At 37.2% G+C, this 27,409-nt stretch overlaps 2 protein-coding genes across 2 annotated transcripts; both read left to right on the plus strand.

The window, feature by feature from the left end:
- The first annotated feature begins 1,576 nt into the window (after positions 1 to 1,576).
- Positions 1,577 to 24,051, plus strand: LOC121426776 (glucagon-like peptide 1 receptor). The gene is made up of 8 exons (XM_041623175.1): positions 1,577 to 1,755; positions 8,065 to 8,160; positions 11,960 to 12,045; positions 12,815 to 12,927; positions 14,373 to 14,553; positions 20,559 to 20,715; positions 23,068 to 23,197; positions 23,970 to 24,051. Exons 1-7 carry the CDS (start codon positions 1,602 to 1,604, stop codon positions 23,181 to 23,183), a joined length of 903 nt encoding a protein of 300 aa, XP_041479109.1. The 5' UTR covers positions 1,577 to 1,601; the 3' UTR covers positions 23,184 to 23,197; positions 23,970 to 24,051.
- LOC121426657 (diuretic hormone receptor-like) lies at positions 24,036 to 26,668 on the plus strand. Its single transcript, XM_041623028.1, has 4 exons — positions 24,036 to 24,055; positions 24,686 to 24,824; positions 25,655 to 25,696; positions 26,435 to 26,668. The coding sequence occupies exons 1-4, from the start codon at positions 24,036 to 24,038 to the stop codon at positions 26,666 to 26,668; spliced, it is 435 nt and encodes a 144-aa protein (XP_041478962.1).
- Positions 26,669 to 27,409: the final 741 nt, after the last annotated feature.

The following is a 27,409-nucleotide window of genomic DNA, read 5'->3' on the forward strand; positions in this document are numbered from 1 at the left end:
TCGAACCCAACTCTTCATTACAGGGAGTTTTTTGCAACCACTACGCAGACGCATTTCTGGAACGTAGAATATCTATTGTTAAAAGCCCTTTATGACAAAAAGTCTTTGTCGAAAATTGGTAAATCAAAACAGCAGTGTCATCCTGGGGACCGTTTCATCAACATTTCTGTCTGACAAGTTGTCAGATCTGACATCTTTCCTTGATTCTGATTGGCTGAGAGGCACTGTTACTATAGTAACTGTTGGATAAAACGTCTGACAAGTCCTTTCATGAAACGTTCCCCTGGACTCTTGACAAACGACTTATTTGCCACATATCTGCAATATTTGCGTCAGCACCGAATCTTATAACGATCCTTTGTCACGGTTTACCAATTGCGACAAAGACCTCTAATCTGTCCATTGTGGTTTGACGGCCACTTTCAATAGATTGCCTGTGTTGTAGAATTAGTCCCGTTGCATTCATGAGCTATCATAAGTAAATTAGACAACCACGTTTATTACTCCATAACTAAATCAAATTATCAAAGAACTTGTCACATCGCTTATGGCCTAACAGTCCGCTTGCACGGATACTACCCTGCGTAATCAAGTTATCCGAAATCTGATATATTTGCCGGGATTATATTTTATGTTTGACATTTTGTCATAACTGTCAAGGCATGGATCTATCAGAATTATGATACTCAGTCTTGGCGACTTTAAAAATTCCCTTTGGCCATTGTTATCATGGATCTAATTGCAATATTGTCAGACAATAAAAGGCAAAACAAATAAAAATGATAACATATTAAATAAGGAGGGTGGTAAGTATAGTAACAGTGGAAAAACATGAGAAGAAGTCGTTCGATTTCAAGGTTCATCATCCTTTTCGATATCCGAACAAATATCCGCCTTCAAGTCGGATATCTGGGACCTGTCTCATCATTGTTTACGCGGGAAAACGTCAACAGAATCGATTGTAATATCCTGGCGATCGAACTAATGCTATGAACTTTGATGGTTTAATTCATAACATTCATCACACCAGGGTACCCTCACTGACATATATTACTGCTCACCGTGCACCTAAAATCAAGATATCGTTCTGAACTTTTATATGTCAAAACTCTTTTCTCGGGATTAGGCTATATCGTTTGTACCAAGAACATTATGCTCGTTTGCCTCCGATTAAAGTGCACCTTAACAAAATTTAGGGTTCTAGATATTAGCCTGGGGACATGTCGAGTGTGTCTGTAATCCAAGATGTATTGGGAAAGTTTCAAATTGATACACCGGTTCACGAGCATGCACCGGTCACTCCTTTCGGAGGGTGATGATAATTGCCGGTACTATACTGGTATAAATGGTCATGTCTCCTTGATATACATCTTTGAAACTCATTTACACCTCAGAATGAATGGTATTTGGCTGGGCCCCAAAGATACAGCTAGATTGCAATGATTTATACTTTCTTTCACAAAACCTGGTATCAGCAAATTTTGAAAAGCAATCGATTAAAATAATTTTTTTTTTTATTGTTATTGCTATTTTTATATTCTGAACATATCTCTATCTCTCTGTCAATGCAGCCAGTGGCAGGGGATGCCATTCCAACCACGATGAGGGATCTGAATCCACCGCCGAGCCCTGCCTCACCTAGCAACGAGACTACCTTATCGTCTGTATCCGACTATGACTTCGTCCATGACCTCAGCAACTTGTTATGCGAGATGGAGTATCTCAATAAAACAAAGATGTTTATCGACAGAGGAGGTACGATATTTTTCAAACTCATTAAATAGAAAAATAAATTCCATGTTTTTTACTTTATTGCAATAGTCGCACCTTTTATTTTCTTTGAATGAAATTTACAAGTGACTGTCTATTTAAACCAACAGTGACATGACGTATGCCCATGGTGGAAAGAACACATTGTCACATTCTGTGTTCACAGTTCACATAGTTGACTGTTTCAAGATCTGATTAAAACTATCAAAATGCTGGAATTTTACATTGTGAAGAGAATTTCACACTGTGGATACCTCTCCAGTGTGATTGTTCACAGTGTGTTCACATATATACATGTAGTGGATATGTCTTGTGAACATGCGAGTCACGCAGTGTGAAGATGAGCTTTACAGATAATTCCACACAGTGAACTCACTGTAAGTCACTGTGTGCTTTCCAGCGGGATTATCACTCCACAAAACAGTTGTCCCCTTCCCTTTCCGCAGGTCGCCGCCTAGCCCACGAAATACAGGATACCCCATATCGCTATTATTGTTTACAATAATTCAACGCATGTCTGAACAGCAGTTCAGTGTCTTTTCTTTTTTGGCTGAGAAACCAAAAAGGAAATTTTTCCTAATCCCCGTGTCATCCGAGATATCCAATAGTCACCGGCCTAAAGGCGCGTGCCGTACTCTTGTGTCTATTGCCCCTTTCAGACCACCTTTCTGATCATCACTTGATGGTTAATTTTCTCGTGTGAACGCCGCTAAGCTGTAAAACCAGGAAGGGGAGGGTGGAAAATTTAAAAATATCTATTAACAAATAACTAAGTTATGGAATTTTACAGTTTAACAATATTTTGTGAAAATGGAATTTATTACACGCCGTCATGAATATTTATAAGGCCGGGGGGGGGGGGGCTGATGATAGCATGTATACACTTTCCTCTATCATATGAAATCATAATTATGATAGTATCATACATGTGTGTATAGTATGTCTCCCTTGTAAAAAAATGAGTTGGAGCAACGGATATCATATAATTAAACCAATGGTCAATCTATTTTTGCTATTCGTAGTGGACAATATCAGAATAAAATATTATAGTTTTATTTGATAAGACACACAAGAATAAGTAAAGATATGTCATTATCGGATTACTCACTGAATATTCATGAGGACGTGCATAGAGCTAATTTACAGAAATAATGCAAAGCAACGCCACAACGTCATGTTATTTCTTGTCCGTTTTTGATAAATTTTCATTGTTTTAATTGTCGTATTTTAATGGTTCAAATCAGGTCATTTTTCAGTCCGAAGCACCTCTGTGATCACCACCGTATCAATTCCATTACAAGTAAATTGTGAAACCCCTGGTATTTTTTTAAAAGATTGATCTTAGTAAATTGTGTAGATGTACCTAGGGTGCAGAGGGGCACAAGCTATTCAGCCAAGTCTTAAACAAACCAAAATATCAGATATGATTAATAGCCAAGTATGTCAAATCTTCAAGATACATAATAAAGGGAAGTATTTGCAGATGTTGTTTAAAAGATCTCTGATTTTCTTCACCTTCCATTCAGACTAATATATCCAGGAGCATATCGAAGATATGAATTTCCCAGTAACAAGCTTAAGGGATTTGATGGCATTGAAAATGCTGTTGCCATGTGTCATTTTATGCCATAAAACATATTATAACCTACAGTGTAAAGATGATTTGTCTGAAAGTCTTGCTTAAAAAAAAACAAAACATCGCAATGTACTCCAAAACTAGTCATTAAACCGAAATTATCAGATGCATTTCCTGTGCAGTTTTCCTAATTGACAGGATTGGGACATAAATATCTTAACAAAAACAGTTTATTCGTAGGATATTCATGTTATATGTTTTTCTTAACTATTGGTTTCATCAATCATGCCACAAAAATTGAAATAAAATAACTTTAAGAGAGTAACAAATGCGGCGCTCGTATGATTTTTCCCGATCTAAAAGGAGGACACGCTTCCGCAAAGGAACACGTTCTTCAAATTTATATATATCCATCGGCATTCGCTTGCGATCATTCCGATGTATTTAGGCTAAATCTCCCCTGACTTTGCAATGAGTACGTTGCGAAATATGCCTAGCAGTATTGCAAATCGCTGATTTTCATTTCGGCCTGCAGAAATGAGAATATTGAGGACGTTTGACTAACATTGAATAATGTTGCAAAACCGGATATATCATTGTTGACTAAAAGTTGAGTGTGTTCCCACAGGGGTTACAAGACGGAACTGCGAATGGCATACATGTTCGTAGAATTATTCTTTTGAATTTCAATTAATGAGAGGGAGACTATTAGTGAAATCGTGTTACATTTCTTAAATAAAGATCATTTCTTGAAGAACCTTAAATATTTCTTGAAAGACATGAATGAAAGATTTCGAATTTGATTCGCATTACATCGTCTGCGTACCTCAACATAAAAACAAGGAATACATTATTGACCAAAACAAAGTCACAGTGATATATTTCCAAGAAAATAACTCTACTTGTTACGAAAGCTGGATGTGAGGTTATATTTTGCTAACTATACGTCATTTTATTAATCAAGGTCAATCACCTAATTTCCAGTTTTCAACATTTTCGCTATCTTTGACCGCTTGCCAATGAACCTTTATATATCAAATTTTCGGTGGTCTTGGACTATATAGCCAAATGGAGAGAAGGAGAGAGGGTGAAATATTGAACCTTTATCAAACTTTTGACAGGTTAAAAAGTAAAAAAAAAAAAGTTTTGACTTATTTATGTTTTGAGACCTTAAATACGCCATCACGTTTCATATTCTACCAAGCAAATTGTATGAACTTGCGAGAGTGCTTTAAAAAAGACAGGTGTAGAAAAACGTTTGATTTCGATAAAAAATGAAATGTACAGGGATCCAATTTGTAAAGTTGGGCTTTTATCACGAAATATATGACTTTTTAGTTGATTTCCCTGGGCGCATACTAGTCATGTCCGTCTTTCGAAGCAAGGGGTCTTAAGCATCTCAAGAAGAGGGGTAATATCACATCGGGACTGAGGTGTTGGTGGTGGAGACATGGTAGGGGTAAGGGGAGGGGTGGGGCTATGGTGCATGAAATATGATCGCTTCTTTTTCATTGAAAGGGGCAAGGGGAGGGGTGTACAACGAGAGGGGTATACCCTTAGGGTCATCAGAATACCTGGGAATTGGGAGGGGCAAAATGTTACCCTGATGCTTTTTTTGCGTGTTGGAAAATTAATAGAGGAAACAAAATGCTGTCTGTTGCTCTCTTGAAATGCTTGTGCCCTTTTTTCAGTTGTTAGAAATGTTTTCCCCTTACCCTAACCCTTGAGATGAAGTTTTCCAGGTACCCTTTTCTGAGTATCTGCTATTGAGTAGTCTTTTACGAGTTCTTGTAATTTGCTGATTGCTTAGGCTTATTGTGCAGACAAGATCGCCCCAAAAACCAGACATACTATGCAAACATTAAAAAATAAATTGGTTATGAATATCGACGGAATTAGATTAGATCTAAACACAATGCCCAGCAGTTCTGTTGCCTGTACACCTTATCTGCTCACATGTTTTTCACCCCTTCATCCCTTTTCTGGTTGCGTGAGACCTGTCATTTTGTTTACCGGCTTTTTAAGGCGGATGCAGGGAAGGATTCATGCAATTTCAATCAGATATCTCCAAACTCGAGAAGGAGTCCCTCGAGTAACAAAATGATACGATTACACCAGCTGTGACCAGCGACAAATTGATGGCAAGGGGCTTTACTTTAATTCGGCGGGTGGCATCCTTCAGATTTTTTTTATATTGTTGATGAATAATATTACTTCGATGATATGACTTGATTTGAATTTGTTTACTCATTTTCAATTCAGTTCGAAAACTGACATGCAGAAACATATTAAGTTCTGATAAAAAGATACTTAAAATTCGCCATTTTAGTAAAGGGAACAGCGATGAGAGTTTAATTCCAAAAGGAACTATATCCATTTTTGCGAGGAAAAATACTTCTTATAAAGTGACATACATGTATCTTAGACATGGGGAAAGAAACAATATCGCATAAACAATTTGTTGACGGTTAGCAAAAATTGACTGCAAATTTAGGTTTAATTTCAAAATGAGCTGATCCGAAATAAAGATACATCATTGGTAGTTTCTTTATGTTATGTATAGAGTGTGGCAAGAAACTAACAATCAATATTGCAAGGAAACTTTTTGTTCACAAAATCAATAAATTGCCAGTGTGATTTTCAACACGAAGGTCAATTGCTTTGACATAGTTTAACTTGATCCAACAATGTTATATACCTGCACCAGGAATTTGCTCTTGATTGCAAATGTTATACTTCAACACCCCAGTAGTGTTACTATTCGGATGAATATTAATGTCAATGAAAACCAGAAGGCGAATAGTGTTATCTCAGTATAACAAAACATACCTGTAAAAATTGCTATAGAATAAGATAAATATTTCTTGTTCAACTGCAATCGCTCACTTGTCCAAGTATAGTCAGATTACAAATATCGCTTACGTTAATGATGAAGAATAATGATACCTAGGGGGTTCCCTGTGGTACTCCATGCGATAATTAAAAATAAAATAGCAGTTCAATTAACATTATATGACCAAGTAGATATTGGACGAATGGTGCATAGCCGAAACGGGAAAAGGCAAAATAGTGAGTAGCCTAAATGGGAATTATACCAAATGGTTAATGAACGAACTGGATGCAGACGAACTAAGATTATGCAGTTTACCTTATAAAGGAGTAGACAATGACCAAGAGTTCCTAAATCAGTAAAATGCCACTTCTCCGCTTATAAAAAGAATTCTGGTAGGATTGACACGAATTCGAGTCCATTCGTGCCAGTGACACGACATGTTTTCCTGCGACAATTGATCCGGGCCTTATTTCGTCTAAGATTTAGGGTTAGGTTTACGGTTGCAATATTCAGGGTTGAAGTTGGCCATTCCATCAGGATGTGGAATTTACAGCGGATCAATTGTCGCCGGGGCAAATGTCATGGAACCGTTGGTTCCACATCTCGCTCTGGGTTTCACAAAAAATGATATGGTGCGATATGGAATTCATTAATGTGTAAGAGTTTGTAAAAAGAAATAATCATGGAGCTATGAATGTGCATTGCTGTTTGACCAATATTGAACAGGTAAATTTTGATAATAGCAATGGAACTAATATGCAGCCTTGAAATGGGAATGTTGAGCAAAAAATTTATAGAAATAAAACATGTTTCCGGAATCCCGAGTTTGGAAAAGTTACGAGCTTGTTTCAATGGCAGCATTCTCCGGACAAATTAGAAAGTGAGATGCCGATTTAAGGCACAAAAATTGATATGGTGCGATATGGAATTCATTAATGTGTAAGAGTTTGTTAAAAGAAATAATCATGGAGCTAGGAATGTGCATTGCTGTTTGATCAATATTGAACGGATAAAGTGATATTGTGTTTCCATGTGATGGGTTTCTGTCGTGTAATCTAAATTTTCTTCAGGATGTTGAACTCCCAAGTACGGGTGTAATTTATTCGTAGCATCCATCATTTTGATAATAGCAATGGAACTAATATGCAGCCTTGAAATGGGAATGTTGAGCAAAACATTTATAGAAATAAAACATGTTTCCGGAATCCCGAGTTTGGAAAAAATTACGAGCTTGTTTTAATGGCAGCATTCTCCGGACAAATTAGAAAGTGAGATGCCGATTTAAGGCATTGTTTACTGTTAATAAAAATCATGAATGATGAGGTATCAAGTGATAAAGAGATCGTTCCGTACATGAGATGTTTTTTTATGGAGAGGAAAGATACTTCAAGGGCCCTTATTACTCTCTTTTCTTTTTATTGATGGACATTTTTCTAATGTTTTTTTGTTTTAAATCGTATTCTTATTTATTCCATAAGAGGAATAAGGGAGAATACTTTTTAATATCAATCACCCCTTTGTACCCTCCAAACCGATTGAATAAAAAAAATAAATTATAAATACATGAATAGAGGAATAACAAGACAAATAAATTAGAAAATTACTATTTAGAAATAAATAAAATATTTTGAAATAAAAGGGAAATGACACAGCACAGCAGAAATGCTTCACATTACTTATCTCTGTATATTTTTTGGTTCATGTTCAGGAGCATATAATACTCTCATTTGATGAGAATTGGCATGGTTGAATGAACGTCAGATGCACATAGTACACTCATTATCAGCTACATTGTGATGTTTCCATTTTGCTCAAATAAAAAAAACCCACTCAGTTTGTTAATGTTTTATTGTTCCTTTCTCTCTGTTCTCGGCTCCATCTTTAGTGAGTTTCTGCAATGCATCGCACGATAAACTGCTATGCTGGCCGCCGATAGAAGCAGGAGATAACGTGAGCATCCCATGTCCGCCGCGAACATATCGTAAGTAATAAAAGCAAAACACTGATATCTTTCTTTTAATATCTAACATTAACATTATTGTGAAAATATTTGATGAAACAATGACGAATTCAGTTCGCAGATCACCCCAAATATACATGTATCTTTATTTACTTCAGTATCAGCCACGCTAAATATTTTACCATGTTCACGCCCGCCTCAAACCAATGGTCGTGATGCCAGTTCAGCACACAAGGGTGTTATAATAATCTAAAAACTTTTGGTGTAATGCCCAACACCATCTGTGTAGATGTAGTTTATAACACATGAGGTTGTGGTCTTCCCAGAACACCGACTGGTATCGTTATCAATACCGACGTATTTAACGGTCTAGCAGTAATTATACAATCGCTATTCCAATGGGATATTGTTTTCTAAATTCTTTGTCCCAATATGCAATTGATAGAATAACCCTTGAAAATATATTAGTCCATGTCTCACAACACAAGAACCACCTTTCACACGCGGAATCTTATCCTAAATAATTATTGATAAGACATTACAATCACCACATATACGTCACTGTAATTCATGTGATCATCCTGAAGTTGATTAAACATAATCGGGACCATCGGGTTGTTCTCATATTCAAACTGCACATGCAAATACTACCTTGTTACATATTATCCATGATTGAAATTATTAGTGCTTAAAGGTTAAATTCACCCCTGGAAAAGAGTTTGTTTCAGTTATAGAGAAATATCAGACAGCATAATCATGATAATGCTGAAAATTTCATCGAAATCGAACATATATTTTTAGGTTGTTATATTCAAAAGCTTCTCGTATATTCACAAACGCATACATTCGTAATTCCGAAGCTTCGTTATTCCGAAGGTTCGGATATTCCGAAGGTTCGATATTCCGAAGGTTCGTATTTCCGAAGGTTCGTTAGTCCGAAAACGAAATGAGGTTCGTAATTCCGAAGGTTCGTTAGTCCGAAAAGTAAATGATTAACGAAACTTATTTCGTTTTCGGATTAACGAACCTTTGGAATAATGCTACAAATGTTCGGATTAACGAACCCTTTTACGTTTTCGGATTAAGGAACATCGAGGTATAGGCAATTTACGTGTTTCGGAGTTACGAACCTTCGGAATCACGAACCTACGGAATAAAGAACCTTCGGAATTACGAAGCGTAACCGTTATTTTTGCTCAATACAGGTGATAACAAGATCGGACGCCAACAATATACTGTAAAATACTGTAAAACTTATGATACTGTCCAGCATTATGTATATCTGATCCCCTTTTTTCTTTATTGAAATCAGCTTTGCATTCAATTGCATGGACTTGAGCTTTAAGTCAAAGAAAGTGCACCCATTATAATTACATCCTTGTCGAGTATCAAATAACCATTTATATCCACCGTTGGGTACTGGGTGATAGACCAGGTGAAACCAAATAGCGAGGGACAAGTCTGTAGGAAATTAAAGCTCACTAAGACGCAAAAAGTTAATGAAAAAGAGCTTATATTGATTCGTCTGCGAGAGTGTGATGCGCCACACCGATATGGAGTCGGGATTTTGCCGCAGTCACAAACTTCAAGCTTGCACCGATCTGTTGGTTTGTGTCGTACCATATTGATTTTAACTGTGTTTGGTCGGTTTCAGATTGTGCGTCGAAACTTCCGGTGTGACTGTATAAGTACACGGGTTCCATTTCAATGGCGTCTTATGAGCTTTCTTAGTCGTCCCCGATTTTTATTTTTCCCTTTTTTTTGACTGGCATTGCTTGCTCAGATGATCACTTAAGACTTCATGAACCCTAAATTAACACCTGGTTTTTGTTATGCTATTTACCCTATTTATTTGCCTATCTGGCGGAGGGAGGAGGGCAGGCAGGACCCTGGGAACTATTTTTTACTGGGGTGCTGGGAGAAATTCGACCCAAAAAAATCTGGTTATTTCAGTCCCGAACAATTTGACAAGCAAAAAAAAGGGGGGGGGGAGGTTTCACTACTTAATGAAGGTTATTCTGGCTTTATATTTCTCAATTTATTAACACCTACCGACATTCCTGGGGGTGCTGCCTATGACGAATAATACACGCAGCACCCCCAGCCCAGGTCATGGCGGCAAGATTACTCCAAAGTCAATCGTAGCTTACAAACAGCTTTATGAAACACCCAACAGGGGTTTCAATTCTTTTTAAATTTGAATCGGTGACTCCGAGTTATTTGGTTAAAATAATTTCACTTTACCAACATTTTCAAACATGGTAGGAAAGATCTGGAGACTTTTGATTTTTTAGTGTGTGTGCTATTTGTATTGTTCTTTTCTCAAATCATTTTAAGAATGCCTCTTTTCTCTTTTTTAAAATGACTGTCATTTCCTCTTTAACTTTGTATCCGTCTTCGGCCGATTTTCTTTCACAAACATCCCGGTGCACCTTTCAACTCTCATTGTCTCCATGCTCTTTGCCCCTGTCGTAGCAACTCCTCCCCTTCTTCCTACCTTCCACACTCAGCAAAATGCATCCTATTTCAATCTTTCGAAAGAATGACAAGCGAAAGGTTGCCATTGAGGAGCATGCCTTACATCCAGGGTATTCATTGCTACGACGAAATCAATCTTCGGATAGGTTACCCCGTCAGGAGATAAACGTTTGGTATCACGGCCAAGTGTTTTCACCCATTAAAGGATTTAGATGGTGAACATTAGTGGCGGCGATCGCTTTTGGGTCTAGCTCGTCGAAGATCCCGCTTCAGGTTAAATACCCTCGTTAATATGCCCCTTTTAATCCACCAGTAGATGGATTGCTGCCAAATTTAACCTCGGGTTTAAGAATGTAACAGTTTGCCCTTTTAAAGGGAGGTTTACCAGGAAGTCACAGTCACACGATAGGAACCTCCTACAGTCTGATTAAAACGATTACGCTATTTTGAGCAACATGCAATCGGTCGGTTTTGGGCTCGCTTCCATTGGTGCGACTGTGATATGACGTACTACAGAGCTAGTCAAAAAGGTTATGAAATATATCTCCACATATGACTTAGTGACACAGTCATCTCGAAGAAGATGAATTAGAAGGAATGAACAGTTTTCATATCTTCAACTGCATTCTACTATTCTACAGAATACCTTGTCGAGTTTGTCGGATCAGGCCTAAAATGTGATCTGACTTGATGCTACCTACTACTACTACTACTACTACTACTACTACTACTACTACTGCTGCTGCTACTACTACTACTACTACTACTACTACTACTACTACTACTACTACTACTACTACTACTACTACTACTACTACTACTACTACTACTACTACTACTACTACTACTACTACTACCACTACTACCTACTACTACTACTACTACTACTACTACTACTACTACTACTACTACTACTACTACTACTACTACTACTACTACTACTACTACTACTACTACAACTGCTACTATTGCTGATGCTACCTCTACTTCTGCTACTAATGATAATGATAACTGTTTAGTTACCCAGGGCAGCCAGCGGGGCCTGTATAACATAGTTATGTCATTATTACCCTTCCCCATTCTGAATGCCAGTCGCCTAGCAAGGAAAAAGAAGGTCTCATTTTGATTAGTCTTTAGTATGACACGGCCGAGGATCGAACCCACGACCTCCCGTTCATGAGGCGGACTCTCTGCCACTGAGCCACCTTGCCCGGTAATCGATTTTAACAATTCGGCATCGGGAATGAATATAAATGATAATCCATAACCTTAATTTGCATTTTTTAATCATACTCTCACCTTCTTTCTCCATTTCATTTGTTGTTATTTCTTATCGTTACAGCGTTCAAAGCAACTCGGTTTTGCTTGGACACAGGGGAATGGGCTGCCTTCACACATTACAATGACTGTCACACATTCATATTTCCGGTAAGTAGGCCTATATGAATTCATCAAGATAATCAAATCATTAAGAAGTCCGAGTACTATCGATTTTCCTTCAAGCTCTCCTTAAACAATGGGTAACTTTACCTAAGATTGGTAGCATGTTCGTAGTGTTTAATCAGATTGTTGATCATTTTGACCCCAGGCTTCTCGAGTTAAAATCCGATTTTGAAGATAAAGTTGCAAGGTTTAAAGCCGACATCTAAATCATGTTCTTTTTCAAAATTATTGATTGAAGGATGTGGTCTTTTAATTTGCAGGAAAAGTAAAGTCTTTCTCCTGGAATTCTAGGCGAGGTTTTTCTTGGTATATGTCTACTTCCACAGGTTCTTTATCGAATAGACATCCGAACCAGGAGGCTGTTTACCCTCAAGGATACGATTTGTCGCCTATACTCTTCAGAAAAAAGCACATGTTTTAAACATGGTTTTCTACATGAGTATAGTAACAAAGCCGTGGGATGGAAAACTTGAAATGATCATTGGCATCCCGCAAGTACTTAAAATTTGATCATGAGCTACTATTTAGACAAAATAGCACTAGAAGAACATAAAATATCTATTCATTAGTCACAACAGAAAGAGCTTGAACCAAAACGTCAAGAGGACGGGGGGGGGGGGCATGATAGCTTGTACCTCTTTTAGTGCTCCGTGAGTTTCGGCACTTCTGTCTTTACATTATCTTATATCTCGTCTATAGATCAACTTATCTGTGTTTTTGCCTTTTACTTTATATTTTATCTTGATTATTTTAGGAACAGCCAACGAGTCCTACTTTCTACCTTGCTCTCCGGTACGTTTACCTGATCGGCATCACGCTGTCCCTCGTCCTTCTTCTCATCACCCTCTTCATATTCTGCTACTTTAAGTAAGTCCAACTTCCGCTTCGTTGGCCATTAGACAGGCTTAGATTTGCGACACAGCTTCGATGACAAACCTGACTGGTCAAAAGTACTACTAAGCGCATGCGCAAGTTAAGGTGTATAGCTGTTGTGCGCAAGCAGAATGTTCTTTGTGCGAAGAAACCACGTGGCAGAAAGTTGTGTCACAAATCTAAAGCATTTTGTTGATACGAGACGGGAGAATAATTCACGAAGAGTTTAACTACAAGAAGAGCATAAATTCCTACTTTCTGCCAGAACAATCCAAAGATACAAAGTAATTGATTGATTAGTGCTTTACAGTGCGTTTCAGATATTCAAAGTCCATTTAACTCTGTATTTTTTTTGCTTGAATATGGGAAACTCCTCAGCGTTACAGTGTACCGTATGTATCACGCATCACCAGATTAATTGATGTTGATGACTATAGGTGCAGATACCACTTTTTCCAAGTTTTTGAAAAAATTGATGGACGGGCAGAGGCAGATATATATACTTTCATAGATGCCTGAGTTGGCAACAATCTTTTGATTCGACCCTTTTTCTTCCAAAGGGGTGTGAATGAACGAATGTACTTGCAGATGATCAACAAGATCGTACCACAGTTGGACCAACATTTTCAGAGACAGGTTCGAGGATGGTACAGGCATCTTTGGTAGTTTGGTGGATTTAGGACAGCGCTCCTGCCCATCGTTCAAGATAGACTCAGAGATGAACTATTTGGAAATCGAGTTGTTGCCCTAAACCATGACATTGAATGTCCACCAAGATCGCCTGATCTCACGCCCTGTGATTACTTCCATTGGGGAAACTTAAAACACAAGGTGTTTGTAACTTCACCCCAAGATCTTGGTGATTTGCAGGGCCGAATTCGCCTCGAGAGGGATGCTTTGCGCTCCGATCCTGCAACGGTGAGACGAGATGTCCAACATATCATTCCACGCTGCCGGCTTTGAGTACAAAGGAGATGAGGACATGTTTAAGCTGTGGGTGAATGAGACATTAACCTTTCAATCATCATTTCAGAGGAATGCCTTGACTCTTCATTCTAAAAATTACTTTGAAAACATTTATTCTATCAAGCGCACATTTTATCCACTTTACCAAAACTTGAAAAAAGTGGTATTTGCACCTCTTGTCTTCAACATGAATTAATCCGGTTATGCGTGACACAAATGGTACAAATAGGGTATCAATGGAAAACTGGTGAGTTTTTCTTTCATATCCATACAGAATAATTGCACGAAATTGAATATGATTCGAAAATCAGCCCTCTAGATTTGGATTACCTTTTTTTAAACGCACTTTATAATTGATAATACCTTTTGAAACAGACAGAACTTGGGCTTTAGTTTCACAAGTTACTATTTTTCATGGATGTATTTTACTTTCGTTAGTGCTCAATTCAATTGATTCCTCCTTTTTTTTACAGGGCGTTGCAATGCACTCGTATCGCCATCCACAAGAACCTCGTTGTATCGTTCATCTTTAGATATATTCTGATGATAATACAACTACAACCTCTTCTTACCATGGATTACAGCACTGAATTTCAGCTAAGTTCGTCCAATTTTCAAGATGACAACAAAAATGACTTCGTTCTCCATAAAGTTGTAAGTATATACCGTATTTAGGCTCGGACGTAGTACATTGATAGGGAATTGGCTAACATCAAGACCGGTTTCACTATAGAGGTGTTGTGGCTCAGTGGATAAGTCTTCGGACTTTGAACCACAAGGTCCGGGGTTCAAATCCCATCGCAGCACTAACGTCCTTTGGCAAGGTGTTTATCTATATTTGCCACTCTCGACCCAGGTGTAGTAAATGGGTACCCGGTAGGAAGGAATTCCTTGAATGCTCGTTGCGCCTGATCAGGGTAGCCGTGCTTAAGCCGGGGTAATAGTATGCAGCGCTTAGAAACATTTGTATTAAGTGCTATATAAATGTTGCATATTATTATTATTATTATAAATATACATCGATGGTGACGTAGCAATCATGACAACTACCATGGTAACAGGGCTCAGCTTCCAATCACTATCAAGATTCCAACGGTAGTTACAAATTACGATAATGACATGGTCTCCATAGTTGTAAGTCTTGATGAATCAGGCCTCAGCTGTTTAGGAAACATAACACCAGCAGTATGTGACTTTTTACGCTTTTATTTAATTTGTATTGCATACTGTCGAAGAAAAACTGTCTTGCCAAAAGAATATGACAATCATTTAGATATAAATTTTCTTTTGTATGGGAGACGAACTACTGAGACTGAAGTCGAGATACAACATATAGAGTGATCACTTTATGTGTTCAGCTGAAATATAAACATTTTGTTTAACCATATTTGTTACAAAAATGTCATGATTAGAATTATGTAAATAGCTCTGCGATTTAATTTTTGAGATGCATTTGCTTTTGGTTTATTAAAGGAGAAATTCACCCGGTCGTCAAGTTAGATTTGATAAATAAAATTGAAGAAAAACATAATAATGACGATTTTGGGAATAATTGATGAATTGTATAAAGATAGCAGTTACCTCATATCATGCAATATGATATAAATTGGACAAAATATCATTACAAAATTGTGGGATTTAGATGACATTACATATTGGGCAGCTCATGTCATGTGGCGTCAATTAAATAGAAATCAAACATATTTTTCTTTGGATTTCTTTAACTGTTCGGTGATATACTTTTGCTCTTTTCTGCCTTTGTCCAACTTAATCCTATATTCCCAGTTTTGTCGGACGTGGGCAAATATTGGATAGATTATTCATATATTCGTGGACTATCGGCCTGAGATCCAAAATAAAGGGATTTCTTTCAAAGTTTTTTTTACGTGGGAGAGAGAGTGAATCGGCAACGATTAAAATTTATTCCCTTGTATCTGAAGGAGATGCCTGCCTATGGGCTAAGCCGTCTCAGTTTACCGACATGATGGGTGATTTGTACAGCTTCGTCGTTTTTATCATATTGTTTGTTTCTTTAAATACCACCGTAGAATTCGCTGATACCCAACGTAGCTCAACCGTGCACGAGAGCAGCCGCTCTCATTGCTTGCCCGGTATCGCGGCGTGTTGGATTCCTTGATTAGGTATCTGTGGGGCGTAAGATTGATTGTTTGGCTTTGATACGGATATATGGTCCGTCGCCTCTGTTTTGTATTTTCTTTTCTTTGGACGCCCATGTAATGTTTTATACAACTCCCCTTAACATCGTATAAACGTAATCGATATTGCTTATTGAGTTACGGTATCGTCCATCTCATAGATCATTCGTCGATTGTCCGCTACTAAATAGATATCATTTGCACTCCTTCGCATGTAGCAAGGGCTCATGACTAAAACAGATAAAATAAGATAGAGTGAAGGAAATAGATAGGTAGATAGATAGATAGATAGATAAAATAAGAGAGAGTGAAGGAGAAAGATAGATAAATAGAGATAGAGAGGGGGGGGGGGGTGGAGGCAAAGCCATTTGAACCCCAATATTGAATATAATGACAACTTTTTTTTGTTACAGAGATATAGAAATATTAATATTATTATTCAATTCGAGAAAATCTCGTCATGTCTTGACCAATTTTCCCAATAAGAAATACCATTGCGCCGCTTCAATTACAAAAGTAATCATAGGTCATTTATTTGAATTATGCTAGCACTAGCCATTAAAACATATTTGCTTAAAAAATATATTTTTAGTCTGTAACTTGTTCGTAGCTCGTTGAAGATCGGTGTTTTCAACTCTTCTGCTCAGTCCCATATGATGCCTATCATTTTCGCTGCCCCTTTCCATTATAATTTTCACTGTCTTAAAATCAGGGAGAGGGGGCATTTCGGGGGGGGGGGGGGCTATTTGCAATCTAAACATAAGGCAAATTTTTCTCCATTGAGTAAGAGGGATGTAAAGAGATGAACGACCTCAAATTCACTTTTAAAAGATCTTCTTTCGTTCCTTCTTCCTCTCTCCTTTTCCTTTCGACTACCTGAACATTATGCGGTTTTAGGGAGGTGGTAGCCCCCACCACATTTGACGCCACTCCTGCTTAAAATTGAATGTTTCGTTTCCCTCCCTCTCTGCCCCGACCCAAACAACGCAGTTATTAAGAGATGACAAAAAGCTCTCGACAATAGATAACAGAAGAAAAATGATACATGAGCTTTACACTAAAGACCACATACAAATTGAAATTCCAAGAATGAAACATCAGAATTCCCCCGATTAATTTTACTTTCAATAGTTAAAAGTCACAAATTTCCAATACCCAAGCTCTTTAGAAAACGCATAGAGACGTCATCTTATATTAAGCGCCATAGGCCTGTAGGAATCGAATTGTTTTTGGTATTAATTTGATCGAACGTTCATGGTTATTCTCATAGGCCCACGTTTCACTTGACAGCTTAAGCTAGAAACATCACCAATTTCTATCGCCTTTAGTTATCATTTAAAGTACAAAAAAGGAGCTGCATCAGATATCCCAATGGCCCTGGTATGTATATCATCCTGTAGTTACCATGGCAACTGAAAGGCAAGCTTTGGAATGGATTGGTCTTTTTTGTTTCTTATCATAAGGTGTCAACTCAGATCATGCAGATAGTGCTCTCAATTTCATTTCTTGCTTAGGCATAGAATTCTCTTTTTTTTTACTTTCCTAAAATTCCCCCAATGCCTTCTATCTTTAAGTTAAACCTCTGTTTAGGCCTGGTTAGATGTCGAGCGATAAAGTCCGTCAACTATTTTGGAGATGTACATATCTACGATATTCAACTGTCAAATAAAATAAGCAAGTACACTCTAAAAAATATTGGTTACAAGTGTTCCATGAGGGTAATTATGTGTCCACCAACACTGAGCATTTCTATTGGGCATTTTCATTTATCGAGTAAGATGAAAATTTTGCCCATTCTAAAGTAATTGCTACTTATTCATTTTTTTTTACCTTACTTTGTTTGATGCATCATATGTCATTGAACTTCTACATAATTATGTTGCGTTTGTAAGATTTGCTCTAATCTCCACTCTATCTATAATTTTGGACAGACAGGCGGTGATGGATAAGTGGATATCTTATCTCTTGCCCAGGCCTGCATCTCCTTTTTTACCTTTTAATGGATTAAGGTATTTTTGGTATTCAGATATGGGAAAAATTTAATGAAGAATTTATTCAGTGATCTCCAATTACTAATTTGATCCAAGCAATCAGATGCAAGGATTTCAGTAGCATTTTACAATACTCAGTGAGACACCACTGCATGTATTTGTTTTATGAAATGCCCCCCCTCCTGCTTCCAAATGTTTACCATATAGATAAAATATTTTGAAATAGATACACTGTAAAAAAAATTGAATACAATTTTTACCACCCCGAGGGTAATTATGTGACCAACCAACTTGGGCAGCATTTTACCCAATACGGGAAGCATATATTGTCCAGTAAGGTTACAAAATAAGCCGATCAATTACTTTAGAACAATGATATATCACCTATCTCCTTGCTTTAGAGTGGGCAACATTTTCATCACACTAGATAAATAAAAATGCCCAAAAGAAATGCCCATTGTTGGTTGGACACATAAATACCGTCATGGAGCACTTTTACACAATATTATTAGAGTGTATGCGCAGTGTGAGACGAAGCTTGAAGGGTAAATATCAAAATATTAAATGTATAACTATATAAATTATATAATTTAAATTATATAGAGAAATATTAAAGTGCATAACAAATTTATTCAAATTATGGAATTTGAATAAATTGAATTGAATTGAATTGAATTATAGGAATTGATTAACATATTAACTCTAAAAACCTGAGCAGTAACGCTCATTTGTTACTTATATGTTCGTGAATTCGCTGTAAGAATGAAATCCTGAAAAAATACATTTGAAATCACTATTTATTGCAAAAATGCAAAGAGACTGGAAACACCATCCCAATTTTATTCCATATTGATCATGTTGTAATTAGAATCACAAGAATCGAAATCACATGATTTTTTTTTAGTCGCGGATAATTCAAGTGTCTGCACGTGTTTGATTTATTTTTTTCTTCTTGGGTGTTTTTTAAATCCATACCTTCTTCTGTCCACTCTCAATGCGAAATATATAATGTGGTTCCTTATCACACCTCAACTCACTCATTTTCGAGTGAGATTTGCGTCTTTCTAGAGTGGATTATACCCTTTTTTGAGTGAAAGTGTCTAAAAAGATGCAAAGTTCACTCCAGAAAGAGCTATAATTCACTCTATAAGGATGTGCAGTTCACTCCAAATGGATCGGTCCCTACTGTCACGCCGAGAGGAGTGTGATTAGGGACTACATGCACAGCAAAAACTATGGTGTTAACCGGTGTACATAGAGGACCACACCAGTTATTTTACACCGGTGTTAAATTTGTGGTGTTAGTTTTACACCTATATGGTGTTATTACAACACCTTTGGTTGTGACATTTACACTCTTTAGTGTTCTGTTCAATCTTTAGGGTGTAATTTTAACACCTCAGGGTGTGGTCCTCTATTAACACCAATTGGTGTCAGTTTTAACACCACAGTTTTTACAGTGTGTAAATAAGCTCTTTTGTATTCAGAGACTAGTCTGCTTCCTGCAATTCTTGCAGAATTCAGGTATGAAAATTATTAAATGGAACGCACACCAAAGTTCCTGATTTTTTTAAATTTTATTTGAAATGTTAACTGCTGTCTTTAAAATAAACAAACCATAAACGGTTAACCATTTCTTTATCTTGCTACATCAATCCACATCAATGTCCTTTCTTTGTAACTATTTGCTTTTTTGTTGCAATATCCATCCTTACTCTCGTAAAGAAGTTAACAGATTATTGCACCCTCTTGAGTGTTGATAATACTGATTGACTGATGAATCCGCGTAAATCATTGACCGGATAATTATATGTTTTATTGAAAAAAGACACTTAAAGCTCAGATTGTCAATCTGTGGTTTCCGTCGACGAGTTCAATGAAGATTTACTGTTTGAGAATAACCGGGAATTCCGTTGACGTCCACATTCTCTCCCATTTTTTTGTTTAATGTCCATATCTATCTCAGTATCTTCTTTCTATCAGTCTATGTCTTTCTTTCGTCCTCTACCCGTATATCTATATATTTATCTAAAGACCTTTCGAGATTGGAAGCAAGCACACTCGCAGATCCTCCCACCCGCACACACACTTTACTGCCAAACGAGGACTTAAAAAAATTAATATTTAACACGCTCTGCGACACGCATTCCTAAACATTGCTAAATGCGTCATGTATGTGGAGACGCGCCTGTGTGTGAGGGTGTGTGTGTGTAAAATAATGTACTGGGACATTAGGGGTGTGTGAAAATTTGGGCCATTTTTAATAATACTTTAGAGCCATCTACATCCACATTGAAGCTATTTGAGAGACTGAGAAACGGGGACTGTCCCGTTTTAGGAAAGGCCCCCGGTTAGATAGCGCAGTATCACACTTTCGTCCCCGCTTGTTAAAGGTGATGACAAGTTCACACACTCAAACGCGCACGCCCTCGACACACATGGCACATCAAAATATATTTAAATCAGTTCTCCATTATCTAATCATTCATTTGATTGTCCATTTCCGTTTCAGCCTGGATTTTGTCGGTTAATCCTTGTTCTGCTGGAGTATTTTAGTATGGCCAACATGTACTGGATGTTTGTAGAAGGCCTCTACCTAACCAGCCGGATTGCTGTCGCCGTCTTCAGCACCGAATCCAACTTCAAAATATACCTTGCCATCGGTTGGGGTAAGTATTTTTCTCCGTCATAGTTTTCAAACCACACCCAATATGAGCACACATAGTGACATACTTTCATCGATTCCTAAAATGGTTTAGTTACGTGTACCATAAACAAAAATAGGTTCATATCCACAAATGTCAAATTACTTTAATAATGTTTAAAGTGCATACTTTCGTTTGTCTGTCAAAACAGGTCATGCAACGATAAAACTCACGAGAAAAATTCAATCCATTATATTGATTTCTTCTATTTATGCACAGTCAATGTGGTATTTTGCGCCAATACAGATTCATTCTTTGCAATATGGAAAGGCAAAGTACTAATGTGAAAATGACAGTTGTCTCCTAGAGACGAATAAAGTATCACTCGGCAAAATTCTGATCAAACACTGTACACGATGTATGTTAATGAACGTGTTGAAGTATATTTGCTCTTGTCTTACTGTTCAATCCGTTTACCATAAGATATAGCATGTTTTTAGTAGTCATGACTGTATCTTAATTCGGGTTTAAATTCCCGTGTGAGCACGTCCTGTCGAACACCATTTGCCACGATTGCTGCCATGCATACCTTTAAACCAAGTCAGGGGACTAAGATAGTCTGAGGACATCTGACAGGTGATCCCACAGTTTATGGCTCAAAATGAAAAAAAAGGCTGGAAGGGAGAAAGTGCAAATGTTTTATTCAAGATGCCCTCTGTCGGCGATGATTAGAATGCTTCCATTGATTTTCGGCAGGTACGGAATAATCGCTCCCTCGTCTGAACCTGCCAAGCAACCCTGACTTTATACCTGTAATGAGAGCAGGTTGGCATTTTATTCAGTTTATCGATACATATGATATTCTGCTGAGCAATTTTTTTTTCAAAGTAATGATTGATTTCGATCGGAACGTTTCAATCTCAAATTACATTAAATATATAAAAGAGGGGAAAGTTTGAATGTGCCCATTGAAGGTCACTTTTATGGGCAATCAAAGGGCGAAAATTACCAGCATGTTGCATGAATTTGAAATGTTCAAAAGGATTTAAAAATGCAGGGGGACGAAACCATAAGAAATAAAGATAATATAAAACAATGTCGATAATCTTAGATTTAATACTGAAAGCAAAAATAACAAATGCATAAATTAAATAGTAACTTGGAAAATGGTTCTGGCTCCAGAAGTACAGACAAACCCACAAACAAGTTACTTGCTAAAACCCTACTGAATACTAATTTATTGCGAAAGTGTACAGTATATGTAAACTGTGAAGACCAAATGAGTGAAGACGATGGTAGAAATAGAAGTATTTTTTATTATTATTTGTGTGTTTCTTATTTCTGCATTTACGTGTGATTTTTAGATTCTATGCATTTTTTTTCAATCTTTGTTTATTGGGTTTCATTTTTTCTGCATGTAAATATATATTCAAAAGTACCTATATATAATTCGAACTATTTATTGAAGCCCTTTTGGTGGCCAATTCACAGTATGCGGTTTCTCAGGTACCCAAATGTGCAAAAGTTAAAGTAATATCTTAGATTTTTAAAGGACAAGTTCACCCCATAAAAACTTGATTTGAATAAAAAGAGTCAACAAGCATAACACTGAAAATTTCATCAAAATCGGATGTAAAATAAGAAAGTTTTGGCATTTTAAATTTTCGCTTCTTTTCACAAAATAGTTATATGCACATCTCAGTCGGTATGCAAATGAGGAACTGATGACATCACTCACTATTTCTTTTGTAATTTATTATATGAAATATGAAATATTTTTATTTACTCGTCATTGTCATGTGAAATCAAGTTTCATTCCTCCCTGAACACGTCGAATTCCATTATTTTAACATTTTGTGCTTCAGGCAAGGAGGCCCTAATCGTCAAATTCGTAAAAAATTGAAACATTGTATAATTCACACAATAAAAAAACAAAAGAAATAGTGACATCATTGACTCTCTCATTTGGATGTCACTATTTCTTTTGTTATGACATTTCAAAGTTTTGCTTATTTTTAACACAATAGTTATTAACTATTGTGTTAAAAATAAGCAAGACTTTGAAATGTCATAACTTCCTTATTTTACATCCGATTTTGATGAAATTTTCACCATTGGGCTTGTCTGATTTTTCTCTATTGATTCGAATCAACATTTTCTGAGGTGGACTTGACCTTTAATTTTTCATACTCGTATTCACTCTCTCTCTCACACCCCCCTCCCTCTCTTTTACCATCTCCGTGTCTCTATATATCTTTTACCCCTACGTCTCTCCCTCTCTTGCCCCCCTCTCTCTCTCTCTCTCCGTCCTTTCACTCCCCCTCTCTCTTCTCTTCCCTTCTTTCTCGCTTCTCTCTGTTGTTCACTCCATTACAGTCTCTCCGCTTCTGTTCACCATACCGTGGGCTATCGTGATGGGCTATCACAGCTCTTCCCCTGCTGGGTCGACTATCTTGATACAGCATACATATGGATTCTCAGAGCTCCTCTAATAGCTGCATTGGTGGTAGGTATATCCACATAGATATATCCTGTATAAAGATCCGAAATTTGCCCCTAGAGAGGGATGAGATCCCCCTCTCTCGGGAAATAAAACCAAAGAAAAGAAATAAAACCAAAAGAAATTAAAAAGATAAAAATAAAACAAAAGACAAGCAAAAAAAAATAATAATAAAATGAAAGAAAGAAAGAGAAAAAAAATGTTACCACTCACGAGGAACATTTATTTTGTCCGTGTAGAAAACATGACCAGCAAAAAAGAAGGGAAAAGGGGCCCTAAAGAGGAGGGTATCACTTAGCTCCCTCATCCCAAGGACCGGCGCGGCGCCTGTCCATATTTAAGGGAGAAGGTGCATCTAAAAGTACCATTGTAGTACCAGCCGCGGTGTAGTAATAGAAGTATAATGAACAGCTGTGGCAACAGCCGCTGACATTGTATATACATGTACATGTAGTTGATTTGAGAAAATGAACGACTTGACGTCATAACCCAAGTTTATTTCTCATAATGTAGAATTCAAATTTAACATTGTGAATATCAATGCACCTCCCAGTCAAACCTATAATGCGCTGACGCCCATGATTAAAACACATTAGCGAACCTGTATATCTGCATCGAGAAATGTACTGATTAGACGGTTTATTGTGAAAGTACCTTTCTGATTTTTTTCTCCTCCGCTATATAAGTGATACCTTGATATTAATATGTATTTTATGGTTGGTTATTTCGCTTTACTGTATTTAATTTTCTTCCATTTCTTTATTCTTTCCTTCCACAGATAAACACTTTATTCCTGATCAACATCATACGGATTCTCATTACCAAGTTACAGGCCAGTAACACCATGGAAACTAACCAAATGAGGTAAGGTAGTTTTCAAGTTGATTGTTTAAGTAATTTGTCGCATTTTCCTCGTCCAATTTCAGTTACGCCCTTTCAGTCCACACATTTCTTCTTCTTTGTTAGATTAATCCTTAGGTAATATTATAGTACTTGGCTATCTCTGATATTGGTTTTGAATTGTGACTTTTACCATCATAAGATTTTTTTTCTTTTAACCAGAATAATTACATTAACCTCAAAATAGTTTTTGAAGGCGGGATAAAAAGTGCATTGTTTTACCTTATCATAGCCGACTTGATCGAAAAGGAATCTGAACGCCGTTTGGTTGAAGGAAAAACCCACACGAATCTTTCATAGTACTTGAGATGATTTTCTTAATGAACATTTTTCCCTAAAACACAATCAAAGTACTGTCAATGAAATAGTTTAGTAATATTGGGGAACTTCATAATCTACTCTCTCGTTAATTACATTAACCACAAGTAGACAGCCGTGGAAATGCATAGAGAAAGTCGACTTCAAGTCGACAACTAAAGAATATTTAATTTACTTGCAAAACCGTTTTCTTGGACATAAGTGATGTCGACTGACTTGGCAGTTTGAAAACTTCTAACATTAAAATAAAGTCATTAATTTATTTTTATTGGATAGGAAAGCGACGAAAGCTGTTGCGGTCCTGTTTCCATTGCTTGGTTTGACCAATCTTATTTTCTTCTGGCATGGGAACAGTGAGAACGAGACAGAGATGAAAGCATTTACTGTAACTAATGCCGTCCTACAATCAACACAGGTAAAAAAAAAAACTATACACGTTCTAGCTTCTTATTCTTCTATCCATTCATTCCTTTCTCCTTCTCTTTCTTCTTCTTCTTCTTCTCGTCCTCCTCGTCCTCTTCCTCCTTCTTTTTAATCATCATCAATATCATCATCATCATCATCATCATTATCATCAAATTCTTCTACTACTTCTTTAGGTACTAGTGGTATCAATATTGCTTGAAAGTAACATATAGCAAAGAAGAAGCCGTCATGATCACAATAATTTTCAAGAAATTCTCTTTCTTCTTCTTCTCGTCCTCCTGGTCGTCGTCCTCTTCCTCCTCCTCCTTCTTTTTAATCATCATCATCATCATCATCATCATCATCAAATTCTTCTACTACTTTTTTAGGTATTAGTGGTATCAATATTGCTTGAAAATAACATAAAGCAAGGAAGAAGCCTTCATGATCACAATAATCTATCAAGTCAAGACATTATGTTCAAGCGCGTTTGTAAAGCGAAGATTACATCAATGATTTTCAAAGATTGTAATGGAAAAACAAATTAAGAGAATACCCGCCAGTTAAATTTGCTGAATACTTGATGACATTTGAAAGTGATAAAACGAGAGATCATTATAAAAAGTGATATTACATTGCAATATTTTTATGGTTAGCGCATTCTCTCATTCATTTTTTTCCTCGATGTGGTTTCAAATATTTAGCTTTTGTTCTGAATATGTCAGATATTCAAAATGCCTTAGTGTTGAATGGAGGGAGGGAGTGAGGGGGGGGGTGATAATGAGAGTGTAAATGTCGGATTTGTATCTAACCTGTATACATCTTTCTGATTTATTATAGGGTGTTTTTGTGGCGGTGATCTACTGTTTCTTGAATACAGAGGTGAGAAATTGGTTAAATTTTGCATGAACTTTGTTTTAAAAAATCGCAAGGAAACACAGCTATTATACAGTTTAAAGAGGCTTATCCAAATTATTCGATGATCATTTGTTAAATGCTTAATTTGAGAAAGGATGAAGGAAAATATAGGTCGCAATGAGACCCGGCTTCCCAACCTGGTTTTGAACACTTGGGCAGTTATCTCACGGATATAGAGGGCGCCCATTACAAATCACTTGGTAAGAGAGTTGATCGAGCGCTGCTCTTCTCTGAGAAATCGGTCGCAAGCGGCTTGAAAAGACAGATCAATGATCAATCACCTGAAGTATTACTAGACAAAGGCACATTCAATGGCTTTCACAATAAATATGGACTCTACGTTACAAGGCAGGAACCTTTCCGAGAACGCTTCTTCATCAGAATTCAATGGCCACGTACAATGATAGCCTCCAGTCAAGTTATATTAAAGGAAGGTTTCCCCGTACGCAAGTTATACGAAGGGTGTCTTGTATCGTCCCTTACATGGGAGGGTTCGGTTTAGTTTCATTAAATGTTATACATGTAGTGCTTAGAATTCTTGGGAACGTTCCCGTCTTATTACGTAAAATTAAGGCTAAGACGGGCATTGACTTTTGACAAGTTGCTTAATTCGCAACGCTGCATAGATGTCATTGCGTTTTAGGTAACATGATTCTGGTGTTTTCAGTAAACCACTTTTTTGGGGGCATTTTCCTTTCTCAGGTTCGGAAGCTGGTCAAACGCAAGGTGTTGGCAAGTCTGGACGAGTATGGCAAGCGAACTCCTCGTCGAAGTCATCAGTACCATACGACCAACGGCTCGTGCGGAGTGCCTACCACATCAGAGGTCGTCATGGCGGTGTCGTATCGGCGGAGTACGCATGATCAGTCAACGATAGCTGACCCAGAACAGTACACGGAAATGAAACCTTTTACTTCCGAGTGCGGCGAGAGTTGAGCAACCAGAGTTTGGACATAGCTTTGAATAAAGACAGAGACCAAGGAACTGTACTTGTAGGGTCAATTCCGATGCATCAAGGATCAAATGCTGTTTTTAAAAGATATCCCTTGCCAAATATATGTTTGTGATGCACTTCGCTGTAGCGGAAAAGCTGATTGGACTTGTATTTATTGTAAATATAAATTATTATCGTAACGATGAAAAAGACATTGGCGCACTACTTATGAAATTGCCTGTACAAGTGCTGAATCTACAGACTTTCGTATGTCGTTTGGAAGAGTAAGAGGTACCGTACCTCTTGAGCCGCGCTGGACGCCATTTTGTTTCTCTTGACAGCTGAAGGATTGACAATCATTGGTTCGTAATTCCATGGATATTCAACCCTCTTGGACTTGTTTTTTTTACTGTCGAATGTTATGTATATTGTCAATGATACAAGTAGTACCGTTAATCAATATTCCGATGTTTATTTAAAACTAAAAATGTGGAGATTTTTTTGTGTGATAAAAACAAACTGTGTATTGAATACAACCATACATTATTTAAAGTAACGAATAAACGCCACGGAGTCTCAGAAGAAAATGTTCACATTTTCCTGCTCCTTTCCGCCATGGGATTTGGAGTCGAAAACTGCGTTGGTTGGTCTATTGGGGGATTATGTAACGTATTACATGTACATACATAAGTGTAACACTAGGTATTGATTTTTGAATGTTGGATTTGAGATTACTACTATTG

This window comes from Lytechinus variegatus, chromosome 13, assembly GCF_018143015.1.
Source record: "Lytechinus variegatus isolate NC3 chromosome 13, Lvar_3.0, whole genome shotgun sequence".
Classification (NCBI taxonomy): Eukaryota; Metazoa; Echinodermata; class Echinoidea; order Temnopleuroida; family Toxopneustidae; genus Lytechinus; species Lytechinus variegatus.

Bases quoted from the DNA above. Each gene is read 5' to 3' on its own strand.
- LOC121426776 (XM_041623175.1), top strand. From the start codon at position 1,602: ATGAGGGATCTGAATCCACCGCCGAGCCCTGCCTCACCTAGCAACGAG. The intron at 8,161-11,959 runs GTAAGTAATAAA...TTATCGTTACAG, and splicing joins ATGTCCGCCGCGAACATATC to CGTTCAAAGCAACTCGGTTT. The intron at 20,716-23,067 runs GTAAGTATTTTT...ACTCCATTACAG, and splicing joins ATACCTTGCCATCGGTTGGG to TCTCTCCGCTTCTGTTCACC.
- LOC121426657 (XM_041623028.1), top strand. From the start codon at position 24,036: ATGGAAACTAACCAAATGAG. The intron at 24,056-24,685 runs GTAAGGTAGTTT...TTTATTGGATAG, and splicing joins ATGGAAACTAACCAAATGAG to GAAAGCGACGAAAGCTGTTG. The intron at 24,825-25,654 runs GTAAAAAAAAAA...GATTTATTATAG, and splicing joins CCGTCCTACAATCAACACAG to GGTGTTTTTGTGGCGGTGAT.